The following is a 14773-nucleotide window of genomic DNA, read 5'->3' on the forward strand; positions in this document are numbered from 1 at the left end:
TCATCCCCCAAATATGCACATTCCCTTTCCCATTCCTACTGGGTTTTTCCGTAGGGGGGCAACCCAGGACATACCATGGGATTACATTCTTATTCTTCATGTAGATTTACCTGGGAGAAATGTTTACACATAAGTAAAGAGATGCCAGGTCTGTTTCTTTTTCCTGTGACCTTGAAAGAGAAAATATCAGGTAAGAAAGAAGACTTTGGTTCAGGATTCCTATCCCTTGCATTTTAGCATCCAAACTGGCTCTGAAAAGCCCATGGAAAGGCCTGATTCTTCTCTACCACTTGCTACAAAAGAGAACTTTGGCACTTTCATATCTAATATCAGTTAGTCTCCCTTGAATGTTGAGATACTACAACAGAGGCTGACAAAGGCAAAGGCTGTGCTCAGAACATGACCACAGAAGAGTTGAGGATGAGGACAACACATGAGAAAGTGATTCCATTCTACCTTTTTGGGTAATCCAGGTGCGTCCTGGCCTTCCAGCAAGTCTCCAAGAAAACTCATCTTTTCAAAAGGTGATGAAGAAAACTACAGAAAGTCACAAAAACAGATGTCTAATCCCAAAGATAACTAAATATTATGTTATTTTTACAAAACCTATATCCTTGTTGGCAGCTAATAATTATACTACAAAGGCAGAAGTGAAAGCATAATCTATAGAAAAATACCTTTTCTCCTGAAATAACCTTAATTTCATGACATCCCTGGAAGATATTTTCTTCACCCAGTAGAGCACAGCACAAAGATATTTCCAGGCTAACAGTGGTAAAACAGAAACAGGGACAAGACCAGTACAGCTGCATTAGTGAGACACTGACACTCAGCCCAGCCTGGTGCTGCTATCTAGCCATGCATTATGGCCTGAATTTTACATCAATTCCACACAGCAAGTTTTCAGAAAACCAATCCCAAGCCAACTGCTGCATTTGTACTTGTTAAACTGCAGCCTGGACTAGTATGTGAATCTATTTAAGCTTTCTGCAAAGCCTGAACTATTCCCTTCAAGTCTGTCTTTTCCATTTCTGATTCCCAGTGCAAAATACCCTGCCACCCAGTGATACAGGCCTGTTTCTCTATAAAAAGGGACAAAGAAACTCAACCCAAACTCAAAGCAGCCATTGTTAACATTTTTCACTAACATATATTTCCCCAAATTTTCCCCATTTTTTCAAAAAGCAACCCCTCTACATCTTCATGGAGCAGAAACTCCTTTTACATGCTCTTCACAAACTGATCTTCTACACAACTCCCATCAACTGCAAACTGGATGGACCTGACAGACAAATGTGTGTGACTTTCATTTCCTCATTTGTCAGAGCCAAGTTTCTAAACACCTCTAAAAGCATCTCAGAGAATATCTGCCTTGGCATCACTGCGATATTTATGGTTATTTAGTTAGCAGATATAGAATATAATGTAAAAATATATTTCATTGCTGTTATCTGAGTGAGTCATTTCCTTTTGTTTCCTTCTTCCTGCCATGAAAGTGTATTTGTCTGAGCATATAACAAGTGAAGACAAAGAATATTAAAACTCTTCAAGGCAAGGGGAACAAGACACATATCCATGCACAGGAATATCAGAGGCAGAGAAACTTCCAAGAGAAATATCCATTAAATCCTAGCTGTAGCATGGCTAAGGGAGCAATCCTTTGATTTGCTCTTTTGCTTTTTGCTCCATCCATGGGCAGCTCACCTGCTCACTGTTGGGATGAAAATGGGTTCAGCATTAAGGCAGAAAGGACCATGTCTCCAAATATAAATCCTTAAACTTAAGGTATGAATTTTGTAAAGAAATTACCAAGGTCAGTAATTTGGTATGTAGGGTCTCCACACAAAAACTCACTCTTTCCTCAATGCATGTGAAGAACAGCTCAGGGTCAGTAGCTGTGGGGATGGGAATGGTGTTTGCAAACACCCAGCAGATGGAAAGCAGAGGTTATTCCACCTCACAACCTGAAGACCCCTGCCCCCTCAGTCTTGCATCTGAATTTCATCTCCTAGTTTTGCTTTTCTTGTACAAGCTCATCTTTCCACTTGGCAATATATGAATCATCCCATCTCTTCTAGACTAATGACATATACTTCCAGCACATTTCTTACATAAGAATTTCAAGACCATTTCTGAAGGTTGAGAGATATTCACTTTTTAAATGTGTATCTGCAATTGCTCCTCAATTCAGTGGAGGTTTCATGTAGTACATTTTTCTACTTGCTGCTATACACAGATTCCAGACAATTTGATGGAATAAGCTAAGGCAACAATTCCTTTGTACATATGAAATATTTACCAGTTCTGTGGCTGAAATATGAGGTTCAGCAAAGAAAACATCATATTTTATTCAGGAAAGGGATTGCACTGTGCTCAGGGAAAACAGGGAAACTACTGGTGTGAGAAAGGTGAGAAAGCTGAGGGAAGCCCAGGCTTGAACAGAGTCCTCATGCAGAATGTGTGTGCCGCAGAAATCCCATGTAACTCTGTAGTCGAGAGAATATGGATTTTCAGGGTGGAATGTGATTCCCAAGGGTTACATCTGATATCACTTTGATTCTGTGACCCAGTATTAACCACATTTGTTGTATGTAAAACACACAAAGAGGCATGAAAATGCACGTTCACAGGAGCACTCACCCACTTTAAAATTTTATTTTACTTAACCAAATTCTGTAATAAGAAGTAATAATTGACATATGATTGTTGAGATTGCATTTATAAAGAGTGAGCAGCAAATCCAGAATCTTTGGTCTTTACACACCAAAGAGAAGGGAGAACATCCTGATGTTCAGGTAGCAGCCCTGATGAGTTCCAGCACTCACAATCAGGGGAAAGTCCCAAGTCTTTTTCTTGGAGAGGCCTTGTACCTTCTTGTTACTGCATTCGTTTTTTTCACCATCCACAGGAAATTTTGCACACGTTGCAAATATGCTCCTCTTTCTATTAATTATGCCCTAAAAACCACCTTCCCTTCTTCCCAAGGCTGAATTTGTGTAGTGATCAGTTGCCTAACAGTTTGTGTGAAACTCTGGAGCCTCAAGCACCTTCCTGTGCTTCTGCTACAGAACTGTCCTGCTCTCTTCCTGTGCTAACACTTTGCCTGTGGCTCTAACTTTTACAAGAAGTCTTAAATTTGCTCCAAAACACTAGGATATGCCTGATCGTATGAAGAAATTTATTGGGTGCTGTTGCTAGACTCTTCCAGCCTAAGTAGCAATTATGTCACTGCCTTTTGTAACAGCAAAAGGTTGTGCTCTTGTGGTTCCTTCCCTTGACTAAATAACTATTCACCACTTGCCCCTATAAATAAATTTTACCTGTGATTTCTGTAAAAGTAATTTTTTTCCATGACATTTCTCTATTGCCCTGATGAATGCATCAGCTGATCACTGCTCCAAGTGATGAGCTTTGTGCCGAAGATTGCTCTGCTATACCAGGATAGGACTCCACCAGACAGACAGTGGCTGAAAAAACTATGAAACTGGCATTGGGAACTGATGAAAATGTGCTGAAAAAGTTTGCTAAACTTCCTCTATTACATTTGCACATCCATTTGAATAAATAGCTAATGGCTAGTTAGTGCTTCAGTAACTGAAAGAATAAAAAGCCCATCTTTAAAGGCTCTTTGGAGAAGAAATTATCTCAAGTCAGAGGAAGGTTTGAGGCAGTACTGTTAATGTCTTTTCTAGATCTCTGAAACATTTTATCAGTCTAATCCTATCAATGTGTCTCTGCTTCCACCATAAAACAGGCAAATAAATCAACATTTTCGTTTTACATTTTCCCCTGAGGTGCAGTGATTGCTGTTGCTGAACTGATTCAGTGGAGCAAAGCATTAGCAAAAATGATTCTGTGCTCTCAGCTTTATCTTCTCTCCCTGAGAACAGAAGAGTTTGCAAGTATTAATGGGATGTGCAGGTTGTGTGTTGTAGCATAACACATGCAGATGAATATTGAAGGTGTTGGGAGAGGTGATGTGTTACCCTGGAAGCTTGTGTGTGACATGCAGGAATAACCTCAAAAGCCAAGAGTTATCCTTTATCTCACTCTCTTTTGACTGAAATTCGTTGTTGTTAAAGTCCACTTTCACCTCTCTGTCTGACTCAGCCTTTGGTCAGCTGAGATGGACTCTGTTGAATACTGAATTAACTTGCAATTTCAGTAAATGTGCATTTCCAGCCCCTGCCTTATTATATAGAAAAGAGTAAAAATAAAATCCAGACTCATACCTTTACAAAGGAAGATGAGCACATTCAATGTGTGTGGTGGGCCCTACAGAAAACATTAGTTTTATTTCTGTATCAGTGACCAAAATTGAAGCCATCCAGATGTCATGTGTTCTTTGACACACTTTTGTAGTGTAACTGGAGAATTATTGATGAAGGAAGTTAACCACCTCCCTGATGGCATCTCACATTAGGCAGAACCCACCTTTGGAGGTGCCAATTTCTTTCCACTCTCCATAGGAAATCTGCAAGAAAACTGCACTCCCAAAATAGCCACTCCAATTAAACTTTTCTTCAAGAAATATAGGTCACTTTTCTTCATTCATATATTATATTCCTAGAGAAAACTGGTCCACTCCAGAATCTTACACCATGTGATTGTGAAACATTTGCCTTTCCAGCAATGATCCAAATCTTTGTCTTCTACCAGCACTGTGCCAGATGTGCCAAATGCTGTAACTGAGATGCATAATATATCTGAGCCTAAAGGTTCCTGTGTTTCACTGTGATATTGTGTCTTTATTCCAGCTCTGAGGCATTCTACAGCTCCTTTTTTTCCCACAAAATATTCAATAAATTTGAGGTTCAATTATTTCAAATACATGCACTCCTTTGAATTCACTACTTAGGGTTTTATTTTCCAACTGCAAATACAATTTCATTTTGCAAATTACCTCATTATTAGCAATTTGTAGGGTGATTGCTGAGAGTTTTCGTTAGCTCCTTAACAAGAATAATAGCAGAGAGTCATAAGATTTGTAGGAAGAGGCAATACCTTTATTAGACTGCCCACATATCTAGAAAAAAAAGTAAGCTTTTGGCATAACATCTCTTTGTCATATCTTGTCTTGTATCTCAATCAGACCTTGTATTTCTGAACTCTATACTTTTAAAGAAGTGAACAAAAAGCTTTCAGCAATTACTCTGCAAATGGATAGTAATGAGGCTGTTTGCAAAGGGAAATTGTGTTTCCAGCAGGAAATAAAAACCTGATATACTAAACTCCAAGCAGAGTTGTTCTTTCAAAATAAATGAATGTCAAATTTATTGAGCAATGGTGCTGCTGACCTACTGGAGTGACCTTGGGCCTGAAAGCTTCTTCCATCTGTGATTCTAATAAGAAATACTGCCTTTCTTAGACACTTGAAATTTCTTGCATCTTTGACTGTCACAGCTACAATATTACTACTACGAAATAATAGCATTGCAGTGTAAGTAATTAAATCTGTGTCAGTCCACCTGATTTGGGAGAGGCTTCATATCAAGTCAATTAGGAAATAACAGCCAGAGGGTCTATTTCATGGTTCATTTGCTTCTGATCTCTAAGGGCAAACTATCTAACTAAATTATTCAGAGCTGTGTCTGGAAACACCTCTCTAATCCTCAAGTGCCCAAAGAGGAGAGAATGTTTTAACCAACTTCCTTTAATATCTTAATAACTAAATCTATTCATATTTCCTTCAGGCTGACAAAGAAGGGCAAAAATATTATTAGGTATTTTACACTTCCTTAGACAGCTACGTATGCAGTCTGGGGGTGGAATTAGCACATCATGGAACAGTGCCTCCAAAAAGAGAAAGATTCCTGCCCCTGTGATATAACCATGTCCCCAGTTTTGTCAAAAATTAAATTTAATTAAATTTTAGCAACATTAAAACACAGCTTCAATCTCTTCCAGCTGCACCTCGGATGTACTGGGAAGAGAGGGGTAAAAGGCATGGCACCAGTTCTCAGCTCTGAGGTTATATGGGAGTGTCCCTCACCCAAATGTTCAAATTGGGTTCAAGTTCATAGCTCCTGAACTGCAGAAAGTCACAACCAAAACCACAGATTCTGAGAATAGCATTAATGTTCAGCAACTGACAGAGAACTCCCCAACCAACTCAAATTTTCCTCAGATCAAAACATTTCAGGAGCTACCAAAGGCCAGCCCAGAACTCACAGTTCCAGCTCCTGAGCTGATGTGTTGTCACCCTAAACGGTGGCCATAATTCTCCATAATGGGAGTGGGCTCCCCTTGTTTCCGTGTACAAAAGAGCAAGTTGGCCTGAGGGAGGAGTTAGGCATTTGAAGCCATGGCTTAATTTCCTTTGTAATTGCAAGTTGATTACTATTTTGAATTACATTGCATGCATTTTGCCTCTTGTGCCAACCATTTCTTTAAGTGGATAAACTTAAATTAAAGGAATGGTATCAACTGAAAGGCATTTCTATGTTGGAATCTCATTAATTACTCATATTAATTATCAACAGAGCAGACTTACTGGAAAAAAAAAAGGAAAAAAAAACTGCCTTTGATGATTTTCCATAAGTATTTGTTTATTTTAATGTTAAACTAATACAACCTTAAACAAAAAGTGCAAGAAATATTCTAATTTCAGAGGAGATTTGTTTATATTTTTAAGGAGAAATGGTGTGCAGAATTTTTACATGCTTTTACCTTCCAAATGGAAGGTAAAAATAAAAAAATCCAAATGCTTTAAGAAAGAAGGAATTATTTTCTTTAATTCCTTAAATTTCCTTTAAAATAATAAGGGCAATTTCACAGTTTCCTTGATAAGGGTTTGTAACTCAGCATCTAGCTCATTCTCTCCACGTCCTAAAGACCACATCTATGCCCAAGAGCCACCCAAGCAAGAGGACAACACATACCTGGAAATGTAAAGCATTATGCTTGAGGCAAGCAATCCACAGGAAAGGTAGCCTGGGAGTTCTGTGCTCAGCCAGGCTGAGGATAATGAGGATAATGACAAGGTGAAGGAATCCTTCTAGTTTTTAGACCCTTCTTATCTTATTTTGCAAATGTTCAGAGTGTTCTCTCTGATATCCCCCACAGCAGCCTGTGCAGTCATCTTGTGAGACACCAGCTCTCAGGTACACTGCAGAGAGCTTGGACATCCTGCAACCACTTTCTGCTCCAGGCATTGGTGTATGCATCTCACTTGACTTCAGATATGTAAATAGTGGATGTATTTCAGATAGTCACACTCATGGTGTTCAACAGAAGAGTTTGGCTGGGCTATTCTAGATACTACTCTAAAGTGAACCCTAGAAATACTCATTCTCTTTTGTACAGCACAAGTTTGGGATAACTAACTCATCCACATGTATCTCTTGATAGATCTTTGCAACAAGGCCTGAGGAAAACATTTCTGTCTCTGACCAGTGCAAAAGTTGTGGGGGTCTATGACTAGTTTTAAAATTCCCTACAGCATGTGTCTAGCCTAAGACAGAAACCATAGACCTGAATGGAAAATCTGTAGACATAGATAGGAAAATGACATTTGTAGGGGACTAATCTGTCCCATTTGCCTCATTCATTTCTTGAATGAGAAGCATCAAGGCTGTTTGCTGACCCAAACACATCCAGAGGAGTAGTGCAGAGGTTAAAAGTGACTGCTTGTCTGTGTAGAAACCAGCATTTTATTAATTGTGGTGAGGTACAATCTAGTGACACATCACTCTGATCTTTCCCCACACTATCTTCTAAAAAATCACCAAATTTCAATGTGCCTTCTGTCAATCAGGTGTGAAACCAGCTGCTCTGTGCTGAAGCAGAAACAGGAGTGGGTGCATCAGGTCTCTGTTGCTCGGTCTAAATGTTCAGCTAAACAGAAATAAGTCACTTTGACCTCAACAAGCCATATTGAGCTAAAAATAAAAGAGAATGAAAAGAAATGTGCATTCTCAGGGTCTTTTCTGATAGTTTTCAAGATAAGGCATCATACACACAGATGAGCCTGTTGGACAAACACACCACATCCTGTTACATTATTATCTAGGCTCTTTGTTAAAGTGTTTTAAAAGGCATTGCCCTGGATATGTAACAGGAAGAGTAGGAGGGGATTAAAAAATAACTGTATTTTTCTGTTACATAAAAAGTGTCTTATTTTTCAGTCTTAAATCAGAAATTCGGAGTTTTTGCAGCACCATCTAGTGAGACTAAGGAGCTTTTACTCAACTTTTCAGAAACTCCAGCCTGTTCCCTCTTTACTTTTCCATTTCTGTTTAATCACAATCTCCTCATAGTCTTTGGGGCCAACAAGTTGTGGGAAAAGGTACCTTCTGTGGACCCAATAGTCCTTTTTACATCTCTTTTCAAATGACATGAAACCTCCCAGCTTTGCCAACTGCCAAGCTGAAGAACTGCAGTGCTTTCATCAAGCCTTGCTATTAATGGATTGCATCCTAGCTAGTGAGCAGTGCCTGTGATCGCTACCTTGTTTAGAAAGAATACACTTTGCAAATAGAACAGATCCATGTTTTAGTGAACATGGAGAATGTTCTTAGATGTGGGGTGATCGGTGAATGATCTGTCATCATTCCTACCAGGAAGTGTTGCTGAGGATGTTTTCTATAGGACATCATCTACACACTCAAATCTGTGCCAGACATGTGAAAATTTGTGCAAAACATCATTACCAGCCCAAAAATGTTGCTGAAAACCAAAACCTGGTCTGATTCCAAGCCAGTTAAGATGACACGCATCTTTCTCTAGGCTGCTCAACCTCTTAAAAGATTCCCAGTGCCTAATTAGGATGAAAACTGCTTTGTTTTGCTCATCTCATTGTTAAAAAATCCTGGAGTATTTTTCACTCAGCTGAGGCTATGTGCAGAATTAGAAGCATTTAAATATATTTCTCATACTTCTTCAAATAAAGGCTTTGCCCAAAGGTAAAATAAATCTCCCCTTCAGAACTTTCTTTCTGAAATTTTTCATGTCACCAAGCGCTGTACATCACTGACACCAAAAATATTAAAGATTTCTTAATAAAAGCAACTCACCTGCTTCCAACAGCAGATAAGCACACTTTTGCAAGTTATGTGACTGTTGGAAAAATTGATCCCACTTAAGAAGATGGAAACAAATGACATAATTCACTACATAAAAGCTATGATGTTATTTTATGTTCTTATCCGTATCTGCTACTAAAACAGTCATAAATCTGCAGTTATTCCTCTCTTATCTGAAGCTGAAGGAGTTTGTCCTCCACTTGCACAATGGAATCCTCTCCAGTAGGATTTCTCCAGGGAGCCGAGAGAGTTGAGCTGCCTGCACCAGGGTTCCAAAGATTTCTGTCCTCTGCCCTCGTGCTCTTACAAATGTCACAGCTGCTGCATCTTCATTGCTGAAATGCTGCAAGCTGGAGCACAAAACATCACTGCTTTAAGTCTTTTTAAATTTTCCTTTATTTTCCTTGATAACCCCTTTTACAAAATTCCTCTTGTGTAACTGCTTTACACAGGACTAATTCATTTCATGAAGTGCAAGGGAAAGAGAAGATTCAAAGGCTCAAAGGAGGCAAAGTTCATATTGTCACTCAGCCTCTTAGCTAGCAGCTGATGAGATCCAGAGACTCGTCTGTCTCCTCCCAAGGGATGAATGCAAAGAGCTGAGCTACAACTCTGAAATAGACCTGCCAGAAATACCTGCTATAAAGATTATAGGTTTCCTCTCAAAACTGAGGCATATAAAAAAAATTGCAGTGATTTATGACAGCCTGACATCATCTCTCGGAAAACCAATTTGCAAAAACTATTATTTTTACTCTAAAACATAAGGTCCTGCTTTCTTGTGATAAGCATCTTTCTTGCCTATAAGCATCTTAATTTTATGATTATTATTACATCATATTTTGTGAAAACATGACTTTTAGGAAGTGATCCTACAGGATCTAGAACACGGTGATAAATTATATACTAAAATGCCTTAGTGACTTTATATGTAACCAGTGGGTATATTAGTTGCTGCCACCCAGTGGGCTCATTTGTAGGCTTTGGCTCACCATACCATAATTTAATACATCATTGTTTGGTTAAATGATTTCATCCTTTCCATCTGAAACAGGGTGATTTATTCTCCTCTATCAGCAGCCACTAAAAATGAATGTTTCAAGCTACAAGCTTTGGTTAACTTAGAACATGTTGTCCTACAAAAATCTTTTGTTTCTTGTAGCGTGGGAAGAGCCCTGTGGAAGGTAATTACACTTGAGCTTCGAGCTAACTCTGTGTGAGATTACCTGCTTTGCCTTCTAGACTTACCCACAAAGTCTAAGGAAAATACTTTGCTGTATTTAAATTACAAATTTAAGAAGTTGTTAAGCGTGCTACACAGAGGGAATCCTTTCCTGAAAAGTGCTGGTGCTTCAGACCCTCAGGTAACTTGCACTGGGGTGTTTGTGGCCTTCAAGTTATGCACTTGAGAGAAGATGTCAACCAACCAGTTTGCAGTTTGTGTTCCTGACCTGCAGCTCCACTTGAGCCAGCAGCAGTCACAGGCTCTCAGCCCACCTCAGGAGCTGGCCTGGATAACACTGAAGTGAATAAACTGGTTCTTAAAGCCGGGCTGCTGTGTTAACAACTTCTACAATCCATATAAGTGTTATGAATAATGAAAGAAGACACTGGCAATGACAGCACATTATTGAGGAGCTGTTAAGTGCTGCATTACGATTTTGTTTTAATGCTGCTCCTGGATGAGGGAGCTTGCATGCCTGTGCATGAGGAGGAGAAAAGCTGCTTAATACTCTTCTTGTTGACCTATATTTTGAATTTATCTATCTTTTAATTTAGAGCATGTCACTTCCAGCAGGACTGGCCATTTTGGGGGAGGGTTATGCTGATCTTCATTTTTGTGCTCTCAGAGGTCTTGTTGGACTACAGAGTGTTACAATTAGATGCCAACAGTGGGAAAAAAAAAACCAACAACAACAACAAACCAACTTCTTACAAGTTCCTGGGCTACCCAGTCCCAATTTGTGCAGTACAAGAAAGACATGGGGCAAGTCCAGCAGAGGGATACAAAGATGATAAGGGGACTGCATCATCTGTGTTATGGGGAAAGGCTGAGGGAATTGGGCTTTTTCAGCCTTTAGAAGGCACAACTGAAAGGGAACTTTCTCAGCGTATGTGGGTGTCTGAAGGGAGCCATAGTATTCTCAATGGCAGTAAGAGAGAGGGAAAGGACAGAAACTGGAACTCATGAACATGAGGAAGAACTTCTTTTATGTGCAGTGACCGAGCACTGGAACAGGTTGCCTGAGAGGGTGTGGAGCCTCCCTCACTGGAGATATTCCAGACCTGTCTGGATGAATCCTGTGTCCTATGCTCTGGGATGGCCCTGCTTGAGCAGAGGTGCTGGATCAGAGAGCCCCACTGGTGGCCCCTTCCTACCTGAATTATTCTGTAATTGCATGGCTCTGCAATCCTGCAAACCAAGGCTGTCCACCACTGTGGCTGACACAGCTGAGGTGGGAAGGAGCAGGAGAGGGCAGGGATGAGAACAAGCAGTCTTGACTCAGAAGAGAGTATAGGTGGCTGTAAATCATATTCTGACTTTACCCTACAATAAGGAGAAAGCTGGGAAAGAAATGCACTGAAAGTGCAGCACCTGAGGATTTGCAGATCACAATTTCAACCCTCTAGCTGGGGCTTCTGTGCCAAAAACCAGTGTCCCTCTTACTGACTTCAGCCTGAGTACTGCAAAATAAGGTAATGCTCTGCAGGAATAAAGGTGAAAGAAGTTGGCCTCAGTGTTTTAAAGAAGCTAAATAAATCTACCACAAGAAATCCAAAGTATCTCGAGATTGAAGTGGAGGATGGTATTACACACTTATACAATATTGCTCAAGCTCAAGCACAGAACAGGCACAGAGGCAGGGAAAGAGATTTATTCCAGCAATGACAGTGGAACCACTTCTATGGCCAAAGACACTGGGAAATAAAAATCACTTTTATTGTTCATCAATGGTAAAAATAATCCTTTTGCTTCCTGACTGTAAAGCTTTTTACCTTTGATGCTACAGTGAATGACCAATAAATCACATGGTAAATGCAATTTCCTCCCAGATTTTTAATATTTCTTCATTCCCTGGATAAGCCTCAGCTGGAGGAAAAACAAAAAAACTCTCCAGAGCTTACCAGTTAGAAGTGTTACAATATTGATTTCACAGAAGGTCCCAGACCCAGCTTGTGTTTTTTTTCATCTGTTTGCCAAACAAGATACAGGACAAAAGCAGCATGTTCTGGGGACTCAGACTATACAAGAAATATCAGAAACTGGTAAAACTGAAGCAAAATAGAAGGGATTCAAAACTACCTACAACACAGAGAGAAGGAAAAAAGACATAGTAAGAAATTGTTGAGGATTTCACAGTTACATCTCCATCATCCTCAAAAAGAATCCTTTATTCAACTGCATTCCAGACTGTTAGCATCAAAACTGACATTTAATGGTCTAACCATTTAATTTTCTTATATCATGGCAGCCAAGTTTCACCAAAAAATGCTGAGACTCAGAACCAAACCTCTTTCTTTCAAGAGAAAATGTGAGAGACAGCAGTGCTGCATACTGGGAGAAATAATTAGAGGAGAGAACTAATTTGTACCCAAGACAAAATAAAGTAAGGGCATTGGTCATCTTAGATTTATAAAGTGAAATAGAGTTCCATTATCTGAGCACTTCCTCTAAGTTCAAAACTGAGACAGACACAAACCTCTTGACATACCTGTTGACAACTGAATTGTATTCTATAAGCTGTCAGGTGCCTGCACTTGAAAATGGATGAAAAAACAATATCATATGTAGCTTTGGTAATAACATTTCTCTCTTTCTTTTTTTCTTTATTCCCACAGCTCCATTCAACCCTCCCAATGATGCAGACAGTATGGTCAAATTTGATGCCTATGGAGATGGGATAGGACGATACAATGTGTTCAATTTCCAGTTCACTGGAGACAGGTACTCCTACGTGAAGGTTGGTCAGTGGGCAGAAACTTTGTCACTGGAGGTGGACTCAATCCACTGGTCCAGGAGCTCTATCCCTGTCTCCCAGTGCAGTGACCCCTGCGCTCCTAATGAGATGAAGAATATGCAGCCAGGAGATGTCTGCTGTTGGATTTGTATTCCTTGTGAAACCTATGAGTACCTGGCTGATGAATTCACTTGTGCAGACTGTGGGCCTGGAAAATGGCCCACAGCAGACCTGACTGGCTGCTATGACCTACCAGAAGACTACATCAAGTGGGAAGATGCTTGGGCAATAGGTCCTGTTACCATCGCATGCTTGGGCTTTATTTGTACTTTCATGGTCATCGGAGTGTTCATCAAGCACAACAACACACCCCTGGTCAAAGCCTCTGGCCGTGAACTGTGCTACATATTGCTCTTTGGGGTCTTCCTGTCTTACAGCATGACTTTCTTCTTCATAGCCAAGCCTTCCCCAGCCATCTGCACCCTCCGCCGTTTGGGGCTGGGGAGTTCCTTCGCCGTCTGCTACTCGGCCCTCCTGACAAAAACGAACTGCATCGCCAGGATATTTGATGGTGTAAAGAATGGTGCTCAGAGGCCCAAGTTCATCAGCCCCAGCTCCCAGGTGTTCATCTGCCTGAGTCTCATTCTGGTGCAGGTGGTGGTGGTGTCCGTGTGGCTCATCCTGGAGGCGCCGGGCACCAGGCGGTATACGCTTCCTGAGAAGAGAGAGACGGTCATCCTGAAATGCAACGTCAAAGATTCCAGTATGTTAATGTCCTTGACATACGATGTCATCCTCGTGGTTTTATGCACTGTCTATGCCTTCAAAACCAGGAAATGTCCAGAGAACTTCAACGAAGCCAAGTTTATCGGTTTCACGATGTACACAACATGCATCATTTGGCTGGCCTTCCTCCCTATATTTTATGTGACATCCAGTGACTACAGAGTAAGTCTTTGGACATCTGTTTCCATAAATCATATGCAACACTTTTAGAGGACCATGTCAGCAATCACTAAAGGCTCTTTTTTTTTTTTTTTTTTTTTTTTTTTTTTTTTTTTTTTTTTTTTTTTTTTCCTTTTGTGCCCTGGGGGCCTTGCAAACAAGTTCTTTTTCAATGTTACCAGATTGTGGCTAAGAAAGGTGAAAATGCTCATTTCAAAAAGAGCATTTGCAGTCAGAGCTGGAAAGGATTAATACTGATTGCAATAGAGGCATAACATATGGATTAAGTATTCATTTTGGTTCATCACTATCTGAAGTCACAGTCCAAACAGAAAAACTCAGTAGATCGTGACCTAAAATTAGTCATAATGTGTTATTTGGGAGAAATTGAGCTTAAAATAAAATCTGTACTAACCCATCTTCTTCTGCAAAAGAATCTGATATTAAAACATGATATTTCCTTCCAAATAAAAAATATAAGGATAGAATTTCAAAATTTCCTTTGAAACAGGGTTGTTAAAAATTTCAACAAATCTTCTACTTAAATACTGAACTTTTTAGCCTTTCTGCACTTTATAAAACACATACCTCACTGAGTAGCAAGTATTGGTCAGCCTTCACCAGCGAACTTTAGAAACATTAAACTGCTTAAATTGTCAGATAGTGTTGTAAAGCTTCAAGTTCAATAAAATCATATTTTTTAACAGAAGGAAATTGTCTCAGAAAAAAGACACAGATCTGCTCCACTGGAAATCTCACAGTTATTACGATGTGAGAAGTGACTGTGGGAGTTGGCCCTTGCAGCAGTTTGCAGAGAATTAGTTCAACTTTCTGCCCAGAAGAAAG

General features: G+C 39.9%; 1 protein-coding gene across 3 annotated transcripts in view; it reads left to right on the plus strand.

Annotated features, from left to right (window-relative positions):
- GRM3 (glutamate metabotropic receptor 3) overlaps window positions 1-14773 on the plus strand; it is a 101479-nt gene that overhangs the window by 77923 nt on the left and 8783 nt on the right. For all 3 annotated transcript variants that reach the window (XM_066318772.1, XM_066318770.1, XM_066318771.1), the window contains one exon: window positions 12864-13930. In XM_066318772.1, the coding sequence (XP_066174869.1) occupies window positions 12864-13930 (1067 nt within the window). The remainder of the gene's footprint in view (window positions 1-12863; window positions 13931-14773) is intronic.

Source organism: Sylvia atricapilla, chromosome 5, assembly GCF_009819655.1.
Source record: "Sylvia atricapilla isolate bSylAtr1 chromosome 5, bSylAtr1.pri, whole genome shotgun sequence".
In the NCBI taxonomy this organism is placed as follows: domain Eukaryota; kingdom Metazoa; phylum Chordata; class Aves; order Passeriformes; family Sylviidae; genus Sylvia; species Sylvia atricapilla.